Raw genomic sequence first — 25,219 nt, forward strand, 5'->3', positions numbered from 1 at the left:
TCTATTAACGTCAATCCTCAGCCTTTTTAATACAGCATTCAAATTAAAACATAAAATAATCCCTTTGTTTTGCATTTGGTTAATTCATTTAGAAATTATTCCATATAATTAGAACTCAAAGAAAGTATCACTGTCTGCCAACAGGAACCAAATTTTCTCTTCAGTTCATAAGCTTTTTACCACTCTAAACCTCATCTTAAGAAGTTTTGTGTTTGTGGGTGGTGATAAATGTTTTTCTAATCTAGAGCTCAAAGAAAATGTGGTCAAAGGATACTGCTGTGGGTAACCTCAGGAATGAAAAATATCTCCAAAAATATTAAAAATAAAAGAGCAGATCATAGCTCTTAAGGCCCAGTATGGTAACTCCTCAGTGACCCTGGATCATGTAGGAATGAGTCATTCTAGATAAGCACACATCCTGGATAGCTCACGGTTAATATTCTAACTATCTTATTGTAAGAGCTTTTATTCCTCTAATGGAGACATTTTCATGTCTTTTAAAACCATTGAACGGTTTGTCATATAAGCATAATTACAAGTGAAAATACAGATCAAATAAAGAGCTGAATGAATCTGTCGTGGTATTACTACATGAAATAAATGCCTCCAGGCATTCACACTGACAATCCATTATGACTGTTACATCTTTTCAATATGGGATCCAGCATCCCGGTAGGTGTAATATAAGGTACTGCTGGCTGCCCCTCCTTCAGATGTTAGAGCAATTCCTGACTCTAACTTGTCATTGCTGCTCTTTTCCACTGTCAACAGGAAGGGCAAACTGCTCTCCCTTTGTTGATTCTCACTTCCACCGCCATGTGGCCATAAGCGCCCACCCTGAGGTCTCAGGTGACCCCAGTGCTGCTGCCACTGTGATCTCTACCACTCTGCTCCTCCTTGCTTTCTCCACACTTAGTTCTCAAAATGAGCTTCTCATGCACCTATCACCATTGGGGTGGAATGTCTTTTTCCTTCTATAAGACAAATCCATGAAGGAAGACACTGCTGGGTAAAAACACATCTGTATCCCAATTCTACTTTTAAGGAGAATTTCTTTATTCTTTCTTTTTTAAAAAAATTGCTAGTCATTCCTGCAGGTTGGTATTCCAAAAATCAAACATTTACTGTATTATTATTATATATTTATAAGAAAAAACTGACAATTTAAAAAATTTTAATGGCAAGCTCTGGCATAGAAATTGGAAATCCTTGGTTCTTAGTCTAAACCTTGAATTGTTGTGTAATCAATTTCTAGCCAAATAATAAATTTCCACTTCAGTTTTGTTAATAATTATGATCAAGTCAGTAGCAAAAGAGTAAAGCATGTCATTTCTCTTTGGGAAGATGTATAACAGCTTAACTGAAGGGACCCTGAATATGGTCAGGGTAATCAGCAGACTTGAGTTTACAACCCAACTGCAGCCCTTATTTTTGTGACTTTGGAAAAGTGACTATGCATCTATAAGCTGCAGTTTCCCCATCTATGAAATGATATAAAGAAACCCCCATTAGAGAACTGTAAGGAATTTTGGGGGGGTAGGGTCTCACTCTGTTGCCCAAGAGTGCAGTGGCGTGATCATGGTTCACTGCAGTCACAGCCTCCCTGGCTCAAGTGATCCTCCCACCTCAGCCTCCTGAGAAGCTGGGCCTAATAAGTATGCCATAATGCCCAGCTAATATTTTAATTTTTTTTAGAGACAGGGTTTTGCCGTATTGCCCAGACTAGTCTCTAACTCCTGGGCTGAAGTGATCCTCCTGTCTTTGCCTTCTAAAGTGCTGGGATTACAGGCGTGAGCCACCATGCCCAGCAAGAGTTGTAAGAATTATAGAGTACTCACGTAAGTCATCAAGGAAAACGTTTGACACAGAGTGGGTACTGAAATGGGGGCGGAGATCTTACCCATTGCTGATCCTCTGGCAACAGACTAAAGATGACTACACTGAGCCTCAGCTAGGGAAAGCAATTCTCAAGTAATTGACAGCATGTAAGAATGTACTTTCAAAGATAATGATCTTTTTTTTAGAGAGATTCACAGTACTGTTTGGGTTACAGGATTCTGACGGAGCTTGCTATGAACTGTGCACACACACACCCCTCCACACACACACACTCACACACAACGTAAACACACAAACGTATGCCACGGCCACCAGGACTATCAGCCAGTTAAATAGATTATGGTACATTTGCCCACAAATGTCTATATAAAAAGCATCCTAGTTTCCTGCGGTTGGCTGTCGTGGTTGCTCCCAGCATGTTGGCCCTGATTAATGTGTGTGGGATGTGTGAGTGGGTGTATTGAAATATATTGTATCCCAGTGTCCTGCAAAAGGCCAGACGGTGTTCACATAAATAGTTCTGGTGCATTCTGTTTCAGTTTCCCACAACATAAAATAAACTGTCACCTACAAATTGCAAGTAAACTGAGAAGACTGTTAAGTACATATATAACGAAGTGACATCTAAATAGTATATTGGGGAGTTTTTTTTTTAATAAGTAAATGTGCCTAGACAGACTGCTACCTTACAGTAGAATAGATCACTTTCATCTAGCATTGGTTGGCTTTCTTGTTTCATCTTTTCTATAACTACATTATTGAGAGATAATCCACATACTTTACAACTCACACATTTAAGGTGTTTGAATCAATGGTTTATAGTATACTCGCGGAGTTGTGCAACTATCACCACAACCAATTTTAGAATATTTTTATCACCTCAAAAAGAAACACCATACTCATTAGCAGTCACTCTGCATTTTACTCCATTCCCAGCCACAGGGAACCATCAATCTACATTCTATCTCCATGGATTTGCCTATTCTAGATATTTCATATAACTGGAATCACAGAATATGTGATCTCTTGTGTTCAGCTCAAGAGAGACTTAGCATCATATTTTCAAGGTTCATCCATGTTCAAGTGTGTGTCAGTACTTCATTCTTTTTCTTATTGAACAATATTTTATTGTATGGATAGACCACATTTTGTTTATGTTAGTCATTTGATGGATTCTTGGGTTGTTTCCACTCTTTTGCTCTGATGAATAATGCAGGTACATTAATGTATAAGTTTTTGTGTACACACGTTTCATTTCCCTTGGGTAGATAACTAGGAGTGGAATTGCTGAGTAATATAGTAGGTAACTTTATGCTTAACTTTTTGAGGAACCGACAGGCTGTTTTTCAAAGTGGTGAGGAGGGGATGGAGGCAGCAAACCACATTGCCATGTATGTACCTATGCAACAATCCTGAATGATCTGCACATGTACCCCAGAATCTAAAGTACAATATATATATAAACAAAGTGGCTGCAGCATTTTGCATTCCCACCAGTAGTTTATGAGGGTTCTAATTTCTCCACATCCTCACCAACACTTATTCTCTGTCTTGTTTATCATGACTATTGTGGTGGGTGTAAAGTGGTATTTCCTTATGGTTTTGATTCCCATATCCCTGATTGCTAAAGATTTTGAGCATGTTTTCATGTTCTTATTGGCTAACCATATGTATGTTTCATGTGTTCGTTGGCCATGTGGAGGTGAATGGGGAGGAAGTCTGGGATGGTATTCAATAGAATTGTGTAGGAATCAGATACAGGAATGATATCCTATAGTCCACTATGTTTTTCTTTCAGCTGGCACAATGAATGTTCTAAGGACTTTATGAGTAGCTTTATAATCTTGAGCCTAGAATTTGTGAGCTAACTATAAATCATTTAATCAAACCATGATGAAATGCTATTTGACAAAACTCTGAATGAAGCAGTAAGATTAATGACACAAGAACAGAAAATGAAACACCGCATATTCTCACTCATAGGTGGGTGATGAAAAATGAGAACACATGGACACAGAAAGGGGAGTACTAAACACTGGGGTCTATTGGGGGGAAAAGGGGAGGGCCAGTGGGAGGGGGAGGTGGGGAGGGATAGCCTGGGGAGAAGTGCCAAATGTGGGTGAAGGGGAGAAGAAAAGCAAAGCACACTTCCATGTGTGTACCTACGCAACTGTCTTGCATGCTCTGCTCATGTACCCCAAAACCTATAATCCAATAAAAAATTAAAAAAAAAAGATTAATAACTAAAGATAACAAATGACTTCAATACCATAACTTAAAAAAAAACAAAACAACAAAAATAGAACTATAAGTCTTCTTTCCATTGGTCAAAGGTATTATCACTGGCTCCTGGGTCACAGATTGAGACTTCAGCCTGGTTAGTCTGTCAAGCAGAGTTCACGGAAGTGAACGTGTGTGTGTGTGTGTGTGTGTGTGTGTGTGGTGGGGGGTGTGGGGGGAAGTGGAATGGAACAGTTTATAATAAAAATCACAACCAGATTCTCAATGCAGACTGTGTGGCAAGCATGGTATAAGTTTCATGGGTGAACTATAGTATTATCCTTGCCACAACTCTGCCAGGGTTTGTTTTAAAAGTTGTTGCTGTCGGTGGTGGTTTGCTTGTCTATAACAGAGAAGGACAACAAAGTTTCTTCCATGTACAGTTGCCTCTTGCTCTGATTAGTAGCTACAAGCAGCTTATAAGCATAAAACTCTCTCCAGGTACAAGAGAAACACCCTCAGTCCTAGCTATAATAGACCCAGAAAGGGGAGGTGACTGATGCAGTAGTTACCCAATCAATAGGGATCTATGAGGAGGCATGATGGAAAAGTTTTCCCAGTGTGAATGCTGCTGCCAAAATTGAGAGTTGCAGAAATTGCTGTTCAGTGCCGGGAACAGACAGAAGCAGATTTAAAGGTAGTAGGACCACAAAGGAATCATCCATGATTTCTTCCTACCAGAGTTTACAAGATCTATGAGGGTGGCAATGCTATAGGTATCCTGGCAATAAAGGACCTCCTATTCTGAGTGTCTAAAAGGCTGTAACACAATTTCATCTCGTCTTTTTTTATAATTGAGGAAATTGATCATCACACACACACACCCTCCAAACCTCACACTACTTAACTGTTTCTATAGCTTTCCAGTATCCTTACTCTATGACCTGTAAGTCTCTGCCATTTTTCTTGACCACCCCACCCATCTCTCCAAAGGTCTGTTCTGCTACTGTTCCCCTTATTCCTTCACTCACTCTGCTACTCTCTTCGCTCATTTGCCTGAACCTGCCATGCCACTTTGTTCCTCAGCATCTTTACACAAAGTCTTCCTTGTTTTCTAGAGTGCTTTCCCTATGTTCATCCATCTAATAATCTTCAGCCTGCAGGTCCTGGCCTAGGCTTCATTTCTAGATATAATAACTAGGGCCACAGTCAGGTAGATCCACAGCCTGTAGGGAAGGGGGTGGGGGTTGTCTCTGGCTCGCACCCCATGATTCATTGGATATCTATGTCAAGAGTTCACTCAAGAGCACAAGCAGGGACCTGTGGCCACACACCCTCTGGCCTCTCTGAGTCTTGCTGCCAAGTGCCAGGGCTAGAAAACGGTTGAAGTGGAGGACCCCCTGCCACTTCCTCCAACGTGACACTATGATAGTAGAGCAGGACATCCATACTAGGGGGACACGGACTTGCAAGCAAGGAGAGGTGGAGGGAGGCTTTTGTGTACACTTTACTTTTATAATGTATACTGTCGGAATATGGGCAGACTACAGTGGACTCTTTTCAAAGAAAGGATCTGATTTTAAATTCATAGGTGGTTTTGTGATTTTAAAAGAAGGACTACAGAAAATATTGTTGTAAAGTAAATGATCACCATCTAATGTGCCTTTTGTTTATTATACAAATAAAAATTACAACTGAAAACACTTCACACTGACTAGGATGGCCATTATCAAATAGACAAAGCTGGGTGTGGTGGCACATGCCCATAGTCCCAGCTGCTCAAAAGGTTGAGGTTGGAGGATTCCTTGAACCCAGGAGTTCAAGACCAGCCTGGACAACACAACAAGATGCTGTCTCTAAATACTACTACTACTAAAAAGAATAACAACAACAACAAGTACCGGTGAGGATGTGGAGAAACTGGAACCCTTGAACACCATTGTGGGAATATAAAATGATGCAGTGGAAAACACTCTGGCAGCTCCTAAAATAGTTAAACATAGAGTTCCCATAGTGACCCAGCAATTCCACTCCTAGTATATACCCATGAGAAGTGAAAACATACATCCACATAAAACATATACACAAAAGTCCATAGCAACATTATTCATAAAAGCATAAAAACTGAAAGTACCCCAATTGTCCATTACCTGATGAATGGATAAGCAAAGTATGATGTTTCCATACAATTAAATATTATATGGCGATAAAAAGGAATGTCAAGAACAGGCAAATCCAGAGACAAGAAGCAAATTAATGGTTGTCAGGGGCTCAGAGTAGCGTTGGTGGAGGAGATAAAAAGACAGTGGCTGCTAGTGGCATGGAGTTTCTTTTAGGGGAACAAAAACATTCTAAAATTACCTAGTGGTGATGGTTGTACAAGTCTGTAAATATACTGAAACCCATTGAATTGTACACTTTAAATGGGTGAATTTTATCATATGTGAAATGTATCTCAATAGAGCTTTTAAACAAATGATGCTATACCTTGAGTTTACAGAGCAAGATGTCCCTACATAACTTTGTTTTTCCACGGTTGACCACTTACCAGGAAGGCCTGTCAAAGGAATGAACACATTTCTGGCTCTCACAAGACAGTCTTACTGATTGCTATGAGACTAAAAATCCACCTGAACAGAACCATAGTGTCTGGATGACCTTGATGAGCAAGAGAATGATAAATACAAGTTAGAAAATTTTCAAAAAAGAAGGGAGAAAATGAAGTTAAAGTGGGAATAGGGTGTTACCTCCATGCTAGAAAAAAAAACAAAGAGAAACAACAACAACAAAATGGGAGAAAAGTTGCCTTTAGTAGAGCCTCTTTAAACAAAGGGAATGCTTTCAACAGTCCCAAGCAAATTTCAGTGTCACATAATTAAGACAAAATATCCCAAAATAGGATGAGGAAGATAAGAGTATGGTCCTATTGCTGTGACTTCATTATATAGAATATAGATATTGAGCCTGTGTCACTGGCAGACATTATATATAACATATATAAATATATATGAAATATATAAACATATATTTATATGTTTACATGTTGTATGTTTATGAATATATCATAAACATATAAATATATGAAAAGAAATAAATATATATGTAGGAAGATTATTTTAGAATAATTTATACAGCATAAAGTTTACCCATTTTATGTGTACAATTCAATGATATTTGAGTAAATGTACAAAATCGTGTAACCATAACTATTAATGCAGTTTTGCAACATTTTAATCAAATTATATAGACAGTCCTGGTCGCTGCTGGGATGTGTTTTTGCTTTTGATTTTAGAAAGCTGGGTTTCTTAGAAATCTGGTCTAGTCCAGTGGGATGTTTATATGTTATCTACAAATGGGTGCTTGGTCAGATCGCTGAATCATGAACAACTAGCATAAAAATAAAAAGGTGTTTCACCTCATTTATTACATTTTGAGCTTTCTAAGAGGTGGCCTAGAAAGGAAAATAATATACCATTACAAATATATTTTAAGTTTGATTATATAAGATTGATTTTAATCTTTTACTTGCAAAGAAGTGCTTTTTGATTTTCTTATTAATGCATACTCTAAAACAACTTCATTGAGATGTAATTTACATCCTACAAACTTCACCTGTATATTTACTGAGTTAGGCAACCATCATCCTAATCCAATTTTACAACATTTTTCTCATTTCAATAAAATCCCTGGAGCTCACTGACAGTCACTCTCCTTTCCCAACCACAGCCCCAGGAAACCACTTATCTATTTTCTGTTTCTATGGATTTCTGGAAGGCATTATACTTTCACACACAGATAGAAAAGATATATCAAAAATACATCACTCTTTTAACAAAATCCTAGCTCTACACCAGAATATCAGTGTCTGTGATCTTTAAAATTTTTAAGTAATAACCAAAAGTTGCCACAAAGCCTCTGAAAAACAGTCCCTAAAATAACAAGTTTCTCTACCATAATATACTATTTTAAAGCTTATAATAACCAGTTAATAGACAGCACTTTGCAATTATGCAACATTTTCCTGATTAAAGCCAAAAGTTATCAATTATAACCTGCTCCACAACTAACCAGCCTCCCACCAAAAACAAAAATCCAAAACACTTTAGAGCACATATTGTTCCTTTAATTTGCAGACAAAACTCCTGGTCTCCTTCAAATTTAAATCACAAGCTGAATCAAGCAAAGGAAACTTCCAAAAATGACATCCTATTCTGCAGCTTTTTAGAGCTACAGAAACTTTTCTAGACATTAAATTCTCTTTAAAGATAATCTGGAATTATGTTAGACTAGTTTAAAAACTACCAGTTTTCATAGCAACATGATAATAGTGTGGTCATTTCCAAGTTAATTATAGGTCTGTCATTTTAAGGAATAATCACTAATTGAGATCTTTTTATTTAATTAATGAAGGAACATTATACAGCTGCAACAAAATAACCCTTTTCCCCTTAATTGCCAATGGAGAGAATTCTTACCATGGTAATTTGGAAGTTACTACCATCATGTATACATATATTATAGTTCTCAAGAAAATATTGTTCCCAAATTGTCTTTTTCTTCTAAAGACAATTTATGAAATGGAGTCATTTCCACATAACTCTCCAGCAGAGCACCATCTGTGAAACTAGATAAATCCTGTTTCAATTTGGGTTTGCCATAAAACACAGCACTCTTTTCAAGCCAGTCCATGGACTTCTGATAGCAGCCTTCACAGGCCACAGGTTGCCAGTTTCCAAGTCTAGGATGCCGTGGCTCTCACAAGAGTGCTGACCCAGTTTCTATTTTCAGCTGGAATTTCCTCCTCTGGGGTCATTTGATCTCCACCCTCAGAGACATTTTCCTGGTTCTCTGTTCAATGCCCTGACCTAGCCCCTTGCTTCAAAACCAAAAAGACTTCCAGGTTCATCCTCCTGCACAGTCCAGTGAGTCGAAGACTCATGGACATTATGTTTTCAATCTGGTGGGAGCCATGGTTTTGTAAGCCTCTGTGAGACCCTCTTAGAAGACACCAAGGTGACATCTACTCAGGAAGCTGCTGAGATCTAAGGCAAGACCTGCAGGAAATGATAGCAGGAGGCCATATTGTAGAGCTAAAGCTGTTAAGACATCTTCATTCAAAGGGTCACAAGAATGTGGAAGAGTCAGCCAAATGAAACATCACGAAGTATAAGACAGGGTCACATCCTTTGGCACAACACCGGCTGCATTGGCAGGACCCAGAGATGGCTCACCCCCTAGCTTTTGTGGCTGAGTGCTCAGCGAGTTACACGGTTTAAAGAACAGGAGACTGGCGTTTTTAAGAGTCAGCTCCTGGAGGTCCTTTACATCCTTGCCTCTGAGGGAGTTCTGGATACAGTAATGCAAAAATCTCAAATACATCCAAAGGAGAACTAGCATTTTAAACCCGTGAGTAAATGATGCTTTTCTGAGTTTAAGTCTCCCTTTTGCACTGGCAAGAATACCAATGTTTATGAATATTATTCTGCCTATAATAATTGCAAAATAAACCATGAAACAGATACTATTTTTAACCTAAAATGTTTAAAGCATTTGCCATTGATGTAGAGATTGGAGAAGGCAAATAGGTTTTAGATACTATACTTGCAGATGCATCTTCTTATTCATGAAGAAGACTTAGAGTAAAAATTGGATACTATCTTTTTTAAAAAAATGTTTGCCTTAGTGCTACACACATACCCAGTTCTCCACACATACTGGTGAATCAATAAATGTTCACTGATATTTGGCCCTTATCTGAAGTATACCCAGCACTCCACTCCATACCAACAATGTGTGTCTCTTTCTTTTGCCTTCATACTGATGTAACAGTAGACCTATCTACAGTGACTGTGGTAATTTGAGACATAGCTTTAGACTAGTGATAAGCAAACTTTTTTCTGTAAAGGGACAGAGAGTAAACATTTTAGGCTTTGTAAGCCATGCAGTTCATTGCAACCAACCACTCAACTCTGCTATTGTAGTATAAAAACAGTCAAAGACAATATGTCAACAAATGCCCATGGCTGTGTTCCAATGAAACTTTATTTTTGAACACTAAAATCTATATTTCATAAAATGTTTGCATGATGTAAAATATTCTTCTTTTGGTATTTTTTTGACCATCTGAAATGTAAAACTAATTTTTAGTTCATAGGAAATGCAAAAGCAGGCAGTGGTCTAGATTCAGCCTGTGGGTCATAGTTTGTTGACCCCTGATTTAAGAACTGAGCTACTGTAATATAGCAGACAGTCTACTAGTTATGATCACATACAGAGCAAACTAGAAAAAAAAAACCAGGGCTTGGCAACTGTCCAATCAAGTTGACATAACAGAGTAAGATATGGTAGATGTTCAAACTTCAAAGAGACGAGATTGTGTGTGTGTACATTAAGTGCACTGCTTTTAATGTAGTTTATCCATTTACATGTCAAAATTGATCAAATTAACAATCTAATTGCCAAACGTTGCCTCTGGTGTGTTTGACCTAAAGCACTAATGTATTTTTCTTCCATTCGTAAATCACCTCATCCTTAATTTCTTCTAGGTTTTGAAACAGTACATAAATTCAGAAATCATTTAAAAGTGACACTAGTAAACAGAAAGAGATAAAAAGTCTCCAGGGAGATGTTGGTCAAAGATATAAAATTTTAGTTAGATAGGAGGAGTAAGTTCACATTCCTTGTTCAACATGGTGACTATAGTTAATAACAATGTATTGTATATTTGAAAACTGCTAAGATGATAGATTTGAAATGTTCTCACCACAAAAAAATAAGTGTGTGAAGTAATGCATATGTTGATTATCTCAATTTAGCCACTCTGCAATGCATACATATTTCAAAACATCGTATTGTACATCATAAATATATTTAATTTTTAATTATCAATTTAAAAATAAATTTTAAAAAGTCACCAGGGAGGTGATTCTGAATAGTTTCTTTTTGATATTTTGAGGAACCAGAGCTACTACACACAAGAAAACAGCGACGACTGTGGCAATTCTGTTTAAATGTTAATATCATTAAGTCTATTTCTGCATTCCCTTAATGTCTACTCAGTCTATATCCAATCACTGTGGATTTATGGGAACTGTTATCAGTGAGAGAATATCAAAACCCTGCCTTTGTCATTTAATTGGGTCATGATGACATAGATATTGACATCGATGACAGAAAGAACTCGCTGACAAAATAGAAAATCAGGATAGATTTATACTTTCTTAAAAATATCAGTATTCTCAGGAGAATTTGATTAAACGCTTTGGTAAAGTGAATCGATTCCCCCATCTCTTCATCTATCATTGCTTCACATCCTTACCACAGCCCCATCATGGAAGGAGTGCATTTCCCCACACACTGAAGTTAGGCTTTGACATGTGGCTTGCCGTGGTCAGTGGCGGGTGGGTGGAGAAAACAGTATGTCAAATTTCTGCCTATGTCTCAAGAGTCTTCACTTGATCCCACTTGCCATCCTGTGCCTTTGTCATTGCTGAACTTCTTTGGGTAGATGCTGCCAGCCTGGGCCCCAGAATAAATACACATGGAACAGAACTGACAGAAGAGCCACGCCCTCTGGGGTTGACAATTTGACCTCTGGTCAAACAGCTGAGCTCTGCCTAGGTAAGCTAACCCCAGCTGACCCACAAATCCAAAAGGATCCATGATGGTTGTTTTATGCCACTGAATGTCAAAGTAGTTTGTTACATAGCATTAGTGTGGTGATAGCTAGCTGATATAAACACACTTCCACATTTTAGAAAACACAGCTATAAAGTAAAGCACCATTTTGTGTGTCTGTGTGCATATATGTATGCATGCTAGGAGTTCTATATTTCATTCCTTTCTAATGACACCTTGAATAAAAATGTCCCCTCCCCCACCTGCAGTAGTACAGAAACATGCTGGAAGGCCCCATTCTCAAATCCAGGTTCCTCTTAGACTCACTACAAGAGTCTTTGATCCTTTATAGATATTTGCAATGGGTGATATGAAGTATCTGCATGGTAATGGTGACATTACCTGCCTAATTGTAATGCATTAAATTGCATTAAAAGCAATGGTTGGGCTCAGTATGTCTACATTTTAAAAATGTTTTTCCTTTCTAATAAATATCAAGCCATAATCATATGGTAAAACTGAAATATGTGAAGTATCTAGTAAGATTGGGTATGTCTGCAGAATCAGACAGCATCAGCAGTTTGGACACCTTTTTTAAAATAGTGAGAACCAAATAAATGCAGGAAGTCTTTCTAACTGTGTCCTGGCGATAAGGTTTCCCTCTGCAGCAATCCTGAATAAAAACAGCTATTAAGGATTTTTTGAACCAGTTCATCTTGATAAGGTTCAAACCTTTCCCCAAGACGGGTCTATAAACTGCCACTCCCTTTGAAATGAAAGAATAAAAATATATGTGTACCATGAATGCCAAGGTTTACACAACTGTTGTGCTGACCAGAGCCCAGCTCAGTCATGGCTACCTCAAATCCATGCAGGATTCATGTTTATCTTTGTTCATGAATACTTTTGGAAAACTGACAAAGGCACAGTGCCAGTTCTCATGTACCTTTTCCAGGCTGCTGCAAGTTCAATCACGCAGTTGTCGGTCCAGAAATGGATGTGCCATTAGAACAGCCATGCAAAGAGGGAGTGTGCCGCATTTACACAGGAGATAAACTGCCATGTTTCAATCAAAAGCAGTTTGCTAGTAAAAACACAGGAGATGGAATTATAAAATTACCACAACCCTCAACTAAAAGTGATGAACAGGTTGTTCTTTATTTGCAGATACATATATTTGCTGGCAACAAGGACATACCAAAATCCTCTCTGATCTCACTATTAATTCACCCCAGCTGATACACACAAGAAAACAGGAACGACTGTGGCAATTCTGTTTAAATGTTAATATCATTCCGTCTATTTCTATATTCCCTTAATGTCTACTCAGTCTATATCCAATCACTGTGGATTTATGGGAACTGATATCAGTGAGAGAACATCGAAACCCTGCCTTTGTCATTTAATTGGGTCATGATGGCATAGATATTGACATCGACGACAGAAAGAATTCGCTGACAAAATAGAAAAAAAGAATCAGGATTAGATTTGTACCTTCTTAAAAATATCAGTATTCTCAGGAGAATTTGATTAAACACTGTTTATGTTTATGGACGCTTTGGGTATAAGTAATCAGTGGAGACAAATGGTTCCACCATGCAGGAAGAACAGGAGAAAGAATTTAAAATGTGTCATCTTACGGAGACAGTTCAGTAGTAGCCCAGATTCAGGCTGGGGGCAGGAATAGGGTGGGTGTGAATACAAAGGGGTAGCATGGGGGAGTGCTTTTGCAGTAATGGACCAGCTCTGTATTTTGAATGTAGTAGTGGATATGCCAGTCTGTACAGGTAATAAAATTGCACAGAACCACAGGCACAAATACATACATGTAAAAAGAATGCATGTAAAAACCTGGTGAAATGTGAATGGGGTCTGTAGTCTAGTTAATAGGATTGTCCCAACATCAGCTTCCTGGTTTTGATATTGTACTATATTTATTCATATAAGATGCTACCATTGAGGGAGGCTGGATAAGGGGTACATGGACCTCTCAGTACTATTTTTGTCAGTTCTTGTAAGTCTTCAATTATTATAAAATGAAAGGGCTTTAAAAAGTCTTACCTCAAAACTATAATCTTAAGCCAATGGCATGTCATCAATCACCCACTGCAGAGTGGTTCAAGCATGCAGACTTTGCAGTCAAATTAAGAGACAAGTATTTGAGTCCCAGCCCTCCTACATACTAGTTGTGTGGCTCTGAAACAAATATAAAGTCAGTACTTTGGTTTACTCACCTTTTAAATGAGGATGATTATAGAGCCTAAATCATAGGGTTATTTTAAGGATTAAGTGAGATAATATATGTAGAATAAGCAGAACTCATAGAAAGTATTCAATAAATACTGGCCATTATTATTATTACTCTAAGTCATACTAAATATTTCTGAGAGCTTTAAATCTCTGATTAATTTCACTGACACTCAAGTACATGCTAAGCATCAGACACATGCTATAAATGACCAAGCACTGAGTCATGCACAATATGGTCCCTGGTTCTGGTCTCTGCCCTTTTGGATTTTCTGTTTCTGTTGTGAATATGGTCTCCAAAGAAGCAGGATGAATATTATGAAAGTGGGTGCACAGGAGACTCAAGGGGGAACTAACTTAAGAATAGAAGGCACCTTCTGAAGTCAAGGTTGAAATGAGAATTTTCTCTCTGCTAAAATCAACTGGGGTGCAGGGTGGTTAAACTGCAGTGCTCAGGTGCAACCATTCCTTGACCAGCAGAGATAAATGAAAATTGCCTTTCAATCAAGCACATGTTAGCTCATTTGTGTTGACGTGCAACTTTAAGGGTTAAAACCCATCAACCAGAAAGAGAGCCAAACCAAATCTTCCTTTTTCATTGTTTGGGAAGTAAATTACATTAGACTATCCTAATGGACTTCGAGGAAAAAAAATCTAATTCTAGTCTATATTAATACATTTACATATTTTGAATTATATTAATAAATACTAATAAATTTACACCAGGGCACTTTAAAATATGGAACTTTCCAATATTAAATTAATGACAAAATATATGTAGAGTATATCACTCTCTACTAAGTGCTTTAATAGGTTTGTGGTATAAAAGTCCTTAAAAGCAAGCACACCACGTATGGAGTTGGCATAGCACCTGAGTAGGTTAAATGTGGTAGTTAAAATAATCCACAGTGTGGAAGAAAGAGACATTTGAAGCAATTTGGGAGTCTTCTACATACTTAGGAATTTAAGGGTTTTCATAAATAGAAGCAAACTCCAAACAAGACTGAAAATGCTTGTGATGATACTTTGTGTTTGTCAACACCAAAGTCCCATTCCTCAACAAAAATAGGAAATAAAATGTCCTGCCCTTCTCTGTGCTGGTCTCACTGGATTGGCTGGGCTTGGGGCCAGAAGGAGATGGAGAATAGGGAGACCAAGAGGTCAGAGTATTGACTGTTCTAGTCTATCCCTGCTTCTCCATATTTTGCCCTTGCTGGAGTCTTCTCTGGGAACATTGCCAAGGTCCCTTCCAGCCAAGGCTGGAAGTCAGTGGGCTCTGGTAACACTGGAGCCTCCCTGGTAACAGCTTCCCAACGTTGCTAATGGCTGGGTGCTTCACCACTCACCATTGGTTCCCTTAAACCTGTCAACACATTGGCATAGTTCACTCCTCAAATTAAGCCTTTTGAGTGACTTAGCTGTTTCCTGTTTGGATACTGATCAACACAATGTCCTTGACTGTGAATCAGTAACTAGTGTGAGAGGATGCTCTAACTTTTGAGATAAAAGTTAAGACCGTGTTTTACATTTTGCTCAGACCGTCAAAATGACATCTTAACACAAATGGAACTGTTGAAAGTCATGACAGAAATGATACTATGTATTATGTTACCATTTTCAAATTCTGCTAGCAAACTTGATGTTCCATTCCCCTGTTAGACTATTATTCCTCTGTGTGTCTAATTAATATGGCATCATCAAGATAGGAACCTAGAGCAATGTCCAGGGATTTGTGCCTATGTGGAGAGGAACCCACCTGGGACAGAGGTGCTTGGCAAATATGGAGCCCACATGCTCCACAAGATGGTGAGATGCTTTTAGCCTCTGTATTGCACTTGGACTGGTTTACACATTTCTTTACCATATATTTCAGTCAACTGTAGAAAGGAGTCATTCAAAAATATGTTAAAAGTTTATTCATCTATACTACTTCTGTTGCTGTTGCCATGACAACTTTTCCCTAAAGCCACAACTCCAAATTCTTCTAAAAATGTTATTTCAGAAATCTAAATTAGCTAACATCCCAAACATTCAAATTCTACTATAAGATTTTTTTAATGTTAGTAAAGTTCTAAGAATATGACAAATAGCCAAAGGGAAGAGAAAAAAAATCCTGACGGGTTTTCATTTCAAAGGGTCATGGCATCTTTTAAGGAAATTGGAAGAGTCTTCAGTAATAGTAACTGTATTTGAATGAAAAAAAATGGGAATATATTTTGTGTATGTTTCCTATATTGAAAAGTATCCCATATTCACATCCAACTAGTCCACAAAGCTATTGAAAGCAGTAACACATAATGACTGGTGGAAGTCCTTGTTGCATCACTGGATCTATCCTTAAGTTTTTAAGTATTCAGGGTATATTTAAGAATAAACCTTATAGGTGGGTGATGAAAAATGAAAACACATGGACACAGAGAGAAGAGTACTAAACACTGGGGTCTATTGGGGGGAAATGGGGAGGGCCAGTGGGAGGGGGAGGTGGGGAGGGATAGCCTGGGGAGAAATGCCAAATGTGGGTGAAGGGGAGAAAGGAAGCAAAACACACTGCCATGTGTATACCTATGCAACTGTCTTGCATGTTCTGCACATGTACCCCCAAACCTAAAATGCAATAAAAAATTAAAAAAAAAGAATAAACCAGAAAAATTCGTCTTTTGAAAATAAGGTTGGAATGAGAAAATCTGAGAACAGAAGGTACATTAAAAGATATTCAATTAATTAATTGTGTTTGTAAAGAGTGGTCTCAGTCCAAAATTTGGCAAGCACCCAAGACCTTTAATTCTATTTCTACCCCTACATCATCTCAGAACTCACAATCTAAAACAGGCGATGCTAATGAACATTCAGTGACATGGCCAGGAGTTAAGAAAGGGCTCTGCAATTCAATGGGAGAATAGGTAGGCTACAAACCCTCCTGCTACTCTGAGCTGCTCAGGAGATTTTGAACCCTGATGGGAGCGAGACAGAAATGCTGGGAGCCATAGTTTCCCTCTTCTTTCCTTAGTCTTTCCTTTCAGCTCTTCCCTTTTCCCCAGAGCAGGCCAGTCTGCCTCATTATCCTCAAGGAGTGGGGACAGAAGCAGGCACTCTAGTTTCTCACTTTCATACAGATGCGGATCCCACATCCACACACCAAGGCTGCCGAGCACCCCACACGTCCTCCTTTGGAGATTATAACTTCTAATTTTAGGCCCACGACTAACACATTTGTTAAATGGGTATTCTGGCTAAATCAGATTAGAGGTGACAAATTACACAAGGTTATTAGACGTTCATAAATGAAGAAGTTAACTAATGTCTCACATGAGAGAGAAGACAGTAAACATTTTTTAACCCAAGATTAGGAAGGGCATTGGCATTGAGGAGTGAAGAAACAAAAAGCCCAAGATAGTGAGGCTTCTGGAAGGACCACAAACGCCCTCTCCAGAGTAATCCCCACACAGTATGAAATATACTGTTCGTAACTATAACTCACAGCCAGGGAACCATAGTCATATTTTCTCACTTCTATCTCTCAAAACCCAAGAAATTACGAAAAATGTATTAGAAAGTGCCACACAAAAGTGTTCTCAAAAACATTTAAGATATGATGTCTACTGAGATGCAATTAAGTCAAGCTTTCTGTATCTCAGTACTATTGACATTCGAGGCTGGACAACTCCTTGTTGGGTTGTGCTGTGCTTTGTAGAATGTTCAGTAACATGTCAGGTCTCTACTTAATAGATGCCAGTGGCAACATCTGCCAGTTATGATAACCCAAAATGTCTCCAGACTTTGCCCAAGGTCCTCTGGTTCAGAACCACTGGTTGATTTTACCTGGAATATGGATACTGAGGGACATATTGCCAGATGACTTTATATAGAGGAAGTATTCCTATACCTGCTGCATCATTAGAGAGTTTGGCTAAAATAAACACTAGGTGGTAAAAAAAAGGACCTCTCTGAAAACTTGTACTAGATTACCTCAGAGTCAGCTGAGGTGAGGTATTACATTGCACTTTCTGAATCTACTTTGCTGCTGAATCCTAGATTTTGTAGGGTTGCTTGTGTAGTAAGTAGTTCACTGTGTAAATTAATCGGTGGTTGCCAAACCCAGATGATATGAGAACCACCTCCAAAGCTTTTTCAAAGGATTGATTCCAAGTCTAGTCCTTAGAGATTCTCACTCAGTAAGAATTCAGTGAAAGCCTACGGCTAATTTTTAGTCTTGTCTCTCCCTCTGACCTCGATCATCAAGTAATAAAGGGTTAAGTTTGGAAACTCCTAGTGTAACTTGAGGAAAATACACAGGCAGCCAGATTCACGTTCTTATAAATATTTATTATGTGCCTACCCTGTGCCAGGACCTGCTCTAGGCAGTGGAAACACACTGGGAAAGGATTACTTGGTCCTTGCCCTGAAAAAACTTACACACTAGTCAGAGGAGACAGACAAACAATGAATATACAATATAATACCAAGTGCTGATGTGAACAATGAAGGCAGTGGCTAGTGTGATATGAACCAGGGTAACTGAGTGGGCTCAGAAACACTTCAGAGAAAGCAGTCAGGAAAGGCGACATTTTTCCTGCAATTTGAAGGATGCAAAAAAAAAAAAAAAAAGCTTATCATACAGAGGAAATTCCAAGCAGAAGGGACAGCAAGTACAATGGCTTGGGGCAGAAAAGGATTGGTGGCATTTGAGGAACAGAAAGGGCACAAATGTGGCCACGCAATAAGCTGGGGGAGGGTGGTAGGAGGCAGAGAAGATCATGTAAGGAGCACTTGGAAGATCAAAGTCATGGATCAAGTTACTATTCAAAGTGTAATGGCAACCAATCAAAGAGCTTAAGAACTGAAATCTCACTATTTAATTACCTTTTTAAAAGATTGCACTGGACATAGAGATAGCCGATCATTAACTGAGATGGGAAAGTCTGAGAATGAAACAGGTGACAGGGAAGTGAGGAATCAAGAACCCGATGAAGACTTTGTATGACTGGACAATCATTTCACAACCAAGTGGAGAGGCAAGTGAGTGTGGTTCAGGGTTATCACAATGTGGGGAACAGGAAATGTAAATAATAAAAGTGCATCACCAGAAAGGACGAGGCAAAGGCTGGTAACTGTTTTCAAATGATTGGTAGATATGTCTGCTATGCAACACCCAACAGAAAAATGATTCTTTATCAGTTAGTAGTGGTATTTAATGAGTGGTTTGAAGGACAGGAGATGTAGCTTCCTAAGATGATGATTCTTCCACACCAAAGATGCCTTGTCCAGGAAAATTTCTGCATGCAACAGAAAAGTAAGCATGCTGGGGTGGGGTGGGAGTAGAAAAGGTATCTACAATTATTAGAGGTGTTATGATGATTCAGTAATCTCTCATTTATTTGTAACTTGAAAAACAATTTGATTTTTTGATGATATAAATGACAAGCAGAGTTAATTAAGAATGGTTTTATAAAAGTAAGTTCTGGGCCATGCCACAGGTCAGTACAAGTTCTGCTGTTTCCTAAGATGTCTACACTGTTAGAACTGATGTATGATAACTGATTCATATCAGCACAGGCCTGCAACGGCACCCAGTTCTGAGTATCTTTAGAATTACCAGAGAGCGTCCTATATTCAATACCACTGAATATTAAGCAAACTTAATGATTTCAAAGTCTTTGAAAATTGAATGTTCATAGAGAACAAATTTGGAAACTTTCATAGTAAGACTTTAACAATTCTATGTGAAAACAGGTTCTCTGTCAGGGTAAGCAGCTTGGCACTTCCGGTGAGTTCTGAAGGAAGGGGTTAACTGGAACAACACAACGGCACAGTCAGCATCTGATTACAAAGCTGTGGTCAAAAGCACAGATGGTGTGGTGACTGCACCAAACAGGAAGTGACATCAGCAGCAGAGGAGCTCAGACTAGACCAGTACAAAGGAGGAGAATGAGCAGCTTAGGACCTCAAAAACTAAGTCTCAACTACTAGATTCATGAAGTCATTCAACACATATCTACTAAGCACCTACTGGGCTTCCAGCATTCTGCTAGGTGCCTAGGTGACAGCAGGGACAAGACACACATAGTACCACCCCCAGCAAGTTTTCAACCTGTCAGCCAGAGAGAAATAAATGATGTCGGTCCAGGGATTCCTGATGGTGACCATATAATGGACACCGATTTGCTTTTCTCTGCCCCACTTGAGGGCAAAGACAGGCTGGGGTGCCAAGAGAGAAGAGCTTGAGCCTCCTACAGTCCCCAGTAAGTCACCAGGCCAAGTTTTATCCAGATTTTAAAAAATGTCTTTCAGAAAGACATAAAGATGTGGCATTGAACTTAATTGATACTTAAATTTTTAGTTTTTGTCTACACTAGTCAAATTAAAGAGCTATCTAGCTATGCAATTTGCCAATATAGATAGTTACAGTAAGTCACTGAAGGTCCAATATTTCATTGTTACTTCATTACTGTGGCAACGTGGATCACAGAGGGATGATTAGGTTCAACTATCCCAATTATCTAAATGACTCAGAAGAGCACCACAGGATCAGGGCACCTGGATAAAGCTCTCAGTTCTGTCAACAGCGACAGATGTGCCATCTTGAATTCCACTGCTCTGAGCTTAGATGTCTTCAATCAGGAAATAGAAAACCTGCATAAGGCAGCTATTAGATTTGAGACTGAAATTGACTTTGACTGTGTTCAAATGTTTTGCAATCTGAGTAAGACAATAACAAGGAGGGCAATATTTATTACGATTATTTGATTATTATATAAACTTCTAGAGTATTTCTAGAAGTGCTGCCAGAAAAATCATTGATTCATTCATGTCATCCTCATCCTTCATACTCTATCACCTCGGGATCCCATCCAAACTAAGTCTGATGGGTTCTATGTTCTAAGCATTTCTCAAATCTGCCAACTACTCTCAACCTCCTGCCCAGCTGCCACCTGAGTGTCAGTCATCTTCTTGAATTTCTCCCAGGCCCAAATACCAGGATGCACTCTAGCTCCTCCTTATTCTGATTCCATGCCAGGATCATGATAGGGTTTTGAAAATTTAAATCTGATTCAGACACCAGAAGGCATAAAGGATGACACCCAGCTAGAAGGATGGAGTCACCGTAACATGAATGTGGGAAAACTGGGAGGAAATTTTTTGAGGAAAACATTAGCTGCTAACACATATTTTTTGTGTGTTAAAACAATTTCTTTGTGTGTGTGATAATAAAACAAGAAGACAGTTGTGCTATACTTTGAATATGTCTAATTATATAGATAGAGGATGCTCTTGTCTACTTAATTGTATTTTGCTCTCTGTGACCATTATGACCATTTAAAAAGATGAGCAAGATGTACATAGCAACTCTTAACATTTTCACTATCTAATTGACTCTTTGGAAAATTGACCAAATAGCTGGAATATAATAGGCATTCAACAAATGTTTGTTGAATGATTCAAATGTGAGCCACTAACCTCTTACATGCAGTCTCACCTTGGATAACTGAAAAAACACTGAAGGAAGAACATTAGATACTTCTAACTATATTTCAGAGGAGGCAGGAGGTACTAAGGACACATGGAGGGGCATTCATGTCGAGGAAGACAGACCCAAAAAAACCCAAGATCACAAGAAAATGCACAGTGGGACAAAACCATGTTAAGTAAAGTAAGTGGAATATTTGTACTGAAGGGCAAAACAAGCTCTGGCAAAACCCACATGAGGGATGTAAACAAAAGTGCAGCGTTAGAATAGATATTACACCATCAACGTTTATACCAATATGAAAAGCAACAGGTCACACTTAATAAACTTCTCTGGACATACGGCTGATTCAGAGCTGCTGCTTTATTATCCTAAAGTATGCATAGGAAACTTCAGACAGCCTGGGTGACTTCTTCCAACCTAGAATCCCAATAAATTCCCTCTAGAATCTTCCTTTTTATAGTCTTAAATCAGAATACACATACATGATGATCTGTAGTAAAATAAAGGGCTATTTCATCAGCAGTCTTCAGAGTCCCAGAGGGGACATTACCATCAGCTTGATTCTTCAGTTTATGATTTTAGAAGAATGAGACAGCTGAGTTAAAATAAAATTTTAAATATGTTTGTGATGTAGTTACATAATTGAGGCAATAACCATTCATTGAATGAATAGATTGATTTTTTTTTTAATTAAGGAGCATATTTTTCACCTTTCCTCCCCCACCCCAACTCTTCTAAATGGAAAAGACCTCAGATTATGAATAAAAGAGCACCAGCACACAGTTCAAAGTTTGGAAAAGGTGGAGATGTTGAATGAGCACAATGAGCACAGACTCTACCTCCTTCAATGCAAAGCAACCTCTGTCAAAAAGTGGTCGCCCTTTAAACCACTTTAAAAGGAAAATCACTGAGTCACTAGTGTGTCCAAAGATAGAACGAGCATTAGTAACTTCCAAGTGTCTCATTTGGTGTTTCAAGTCAAGTTAACTATAGAAAAACCAGAGAAAGAGTTGTCACAGGTTTCTGAACATTTGCCTGGGAAGGTATCTTAACAATTTTCTAATTCAGGCCTTCATTTTTTCCAGTGGAGGAAAGTGAAGTAGAAGAGATATGCAATTTGCCTAATGGCTCTGCAATTGATCCAGGAGCCCCCAGGCGACACCAGGAACCAACTGGAGCAGCTCTGGGATATCTGAGCCTACCATCCCTGTCCACCTCGACTCATTTCTTCAAAAAAACATCTTTTCTTTCTTTTGATGTTGGGGACTGGATTTTAGAAGACACAAATTCTAGACAGTCAACTGTCTTTGCCTTATTATAAATATTAATGATTCCTGTCAACGTTCTGCCTGCTTCTCTCCAATTTTTAAAGTTGGCAGTCATGACATCCAGTCTCAACAGTGCAAATCAATTCAAGAAAACTCTGTAAATTACCAAATGGCAGAAGAATTGCAGTGTCCCAACTCAAAATGACACATCTTACAAGTGGAAAATCAATGTCTGAAGACCAGAGTAAAATAAATCTTCTCCCTGCCCCCTTTCTGGAGGGGGCATTCAAAATCTTCAGAAGTAATAGTCATTCCTCAGAAAAAACTTTCCTTTTTTCCTTCTTTCCTTTCTTTTCTCTCTCTCAAAAAACATACTCAATCTAGTATCTGCATTTGGTCGGTTGTTAACCTTGAAATCTTGACTCCTTCTTCAAAGAAGGCAAATCCCATGAGCTTTCTATCTGTTGTGTTTCTTGCAGTACCTGCAGCACCTAGCGCAGTCTCTGGCACATAGTAGGTCCCCAGTAAATCTTTGTACCAACAGGGAGAACAGAAGCCACCATAAGGGGAGGGGGAAGGTGTAACAGAGGAGCCCCTTGTATTAACGTGCAACATTAATGATAACGTACAACATTCTGTCCTGCCACAAAGTAGGAGGGAAATGCAGTCCCTTTCCAAGGAGCGAAACAGCTGCACCCCAGTGCTCCCTGCATTTCTCTAGCAAGTCCACTCGACACAAACTGAGATCGTGAAGTGGCCCTGCCTCCTGTCCAGTCTTATTCCCGTCCTTTCGACGTATATGACGAAAGGCTGAATGAGCGACCTAGGCCCAACCACAGGAACCCCATTTGTCAGTCCTCGATAGTGAGGCAGCGGCGGAGTCTAGTCCCGGTCCTGGATGCAGTGACCACGGCTCTGGGGCAAAGAAACACTGACTCAAGGGTTGGGGCTACCCAGTACCTTCTACCGGATTTCGGGAAGTGCCTCTGAGTTAGTGAGCAGGTGGCACTTCGGGGTCACATACCCGGCCACCCGCCACTCCCTCAGCCGTGGAACTGCGGGGAGCCCCTACTACCATCCCCCCAGAGTCTCCTCCTGGAGAGGCCCAGTGGCGCCCCCTGTGGCCTCTGCGCACGTCAGTACACTCACCGCGTAGTGCATCTGGGGCTTCTCGCCGCGGTATACCGGGTGCCCCATGTCGCTGCCGGGAGGAGTGGCTCGCCTTGGACTCAGCCTGGGGTCACGGTGTCTCTCTGAGTTCCCCCTACTTCACTTCCATCCCGGCGCAGCCCCGGGCGTAAGCCCTGCTCCGTGCCTGCTGAGTGCTGTGCAAAGCGCCCTTGGCACAGAGTCCCACTGCGGAGCCGGTGGGGACCTAGAGAAGGCGGCGGTGCAAAGCGGGAGGGGGAAGAGAAGGAGGAGGAGGGGGGGACTGGCTGACTCTGATGCGATGGGCGGGCGTTTAATTCCTTCCGCTCCTGGCGGGTCCCTGTGGCAGCCGCCGCTGACAGTTGTTGGGGCTACGGAGGACGAAAGCGCCCACGACAGGTGTCGGGCTGACCGGCTCTCCAGCCTCCTGCCACCCCACCCTCCCCGGCCTGTGGAACTCTGGCTGCTGAGGAGGGGACTGCCAAAGCCTTCAATGCCAGCGAGAAGGCGAACTTGGGTTCCCAAGAAAGAGAGACTTTCATTAACTTTGAAGGAGGTGTGAGTCTGACACTGGAAGGAGATTCAGAATCTTCTCCCAGGAGGGCTGAGTTACCACTTCTAGAAAGCCGTCTGCTGTGACAGTCTCAAATGCAGGGGCCCTTGGAGTGGGTAGGACTGAGAGGAACTAAGTCATGCTGCCCAGGGAACTGCTGAGGGGACAAGGCTGCGTGGGATGCTGGCCACTTAGGGTGAACCGAGTTCCAGGGGGGCTGGCAGGACACATCTGGTAGGTTCACAATAACCCTTAAAACTGGCCTCTGCTCTGAAATCCGCTCGTGGAAACCTGCACTTTAAAACACATTTGAGAAGATCAGTGAATTCCCTCCACAGCCTTCACGTTCTGTAACTGGCGTCCAGCCTCCCACAAGTTGAGCCCAGACAAAGGCAAAGCCTGGGGCCAGAGTGGAGACTCCAGACTCATGAAATCAACCAATGCAAGCCCCAGAGGGTTGGCTACAAAGTTGAAGATGTGTTTGGGGGTAGCTTGTGGCAATTTGTCAGGGCTCCACTGCAGTGATCTGGCTGAATGACTCTCCACCTGCTCTGTATAAGGGGAGTGGAGAGGAAAATTGGATGTGGCCCCTGAGTTTCAGCCCTTATAATTTACTTGAATGAACCATCCATTGGCATGTAATATTTTAAAACAATTCGCAGCATAATTTTAATTAGCAGTGGGAATGTGAAGCCAGGGGTGCAAGTGTCCTGAGGAATCTACCATTAGATAGTTCCATGATGGTTTATCCACCTGGAAAAGTTTATGGTTATATCTGCTAAAGCCAATAACAGGCCTACCCTCCAATCCAGCAAATTCCAACCAAAGGTATATACAGAGTACAATAATCTCATCATA

The 25,219-nt window shown here is 39.9% G+C and overlaps 1 protein-coding gene across 2 annotated transcripts in view; it reads right to left on the reverse strand.

Annotated features, from left to right (window-relative positions):
* Nucleotides 1-25,219, reverse strand: part of ARHGAP6 (Rho GTPase activating protein 6) — a 537,825-nt gene that overhangs the window by 263,982 nt on the left and 248,624 nt on the right. Inside the window, exon 1 of one of the 2 annotated variants that reach the window (XM_035288890.3) lies at nt 23,809-24,058. The exons of the other annotated variant lie outside the window; for it this stretch is intronic. Within the exon in view, the coding sequence (XP_035144781.1) occupies nt 23,809-23,856 (48 nt within the window). The 5' untranslated portion in view covers nt 23,857-24,058. Of the gene's footprint in view, nt 1-23,808; nt 24,059-25,219 lie in introns of those variants that run through there. 2 annotated transcript variants of the gene reach the window in all.

This window comes from Callithrix jacchus, chromosome X (assembly GCF_049354715.1).
Source record: "Callithrix jacchus isolate 240 chromosome X, calJac240_pri, whole genome shotgun sequence".
Taxonomy (NCBI): domain Eukaryota; kingdom Metazoa; phylum Chordata; class Mammalia; order Primates; family Cebidae; genus Callithrix; species Callithrix jacchus.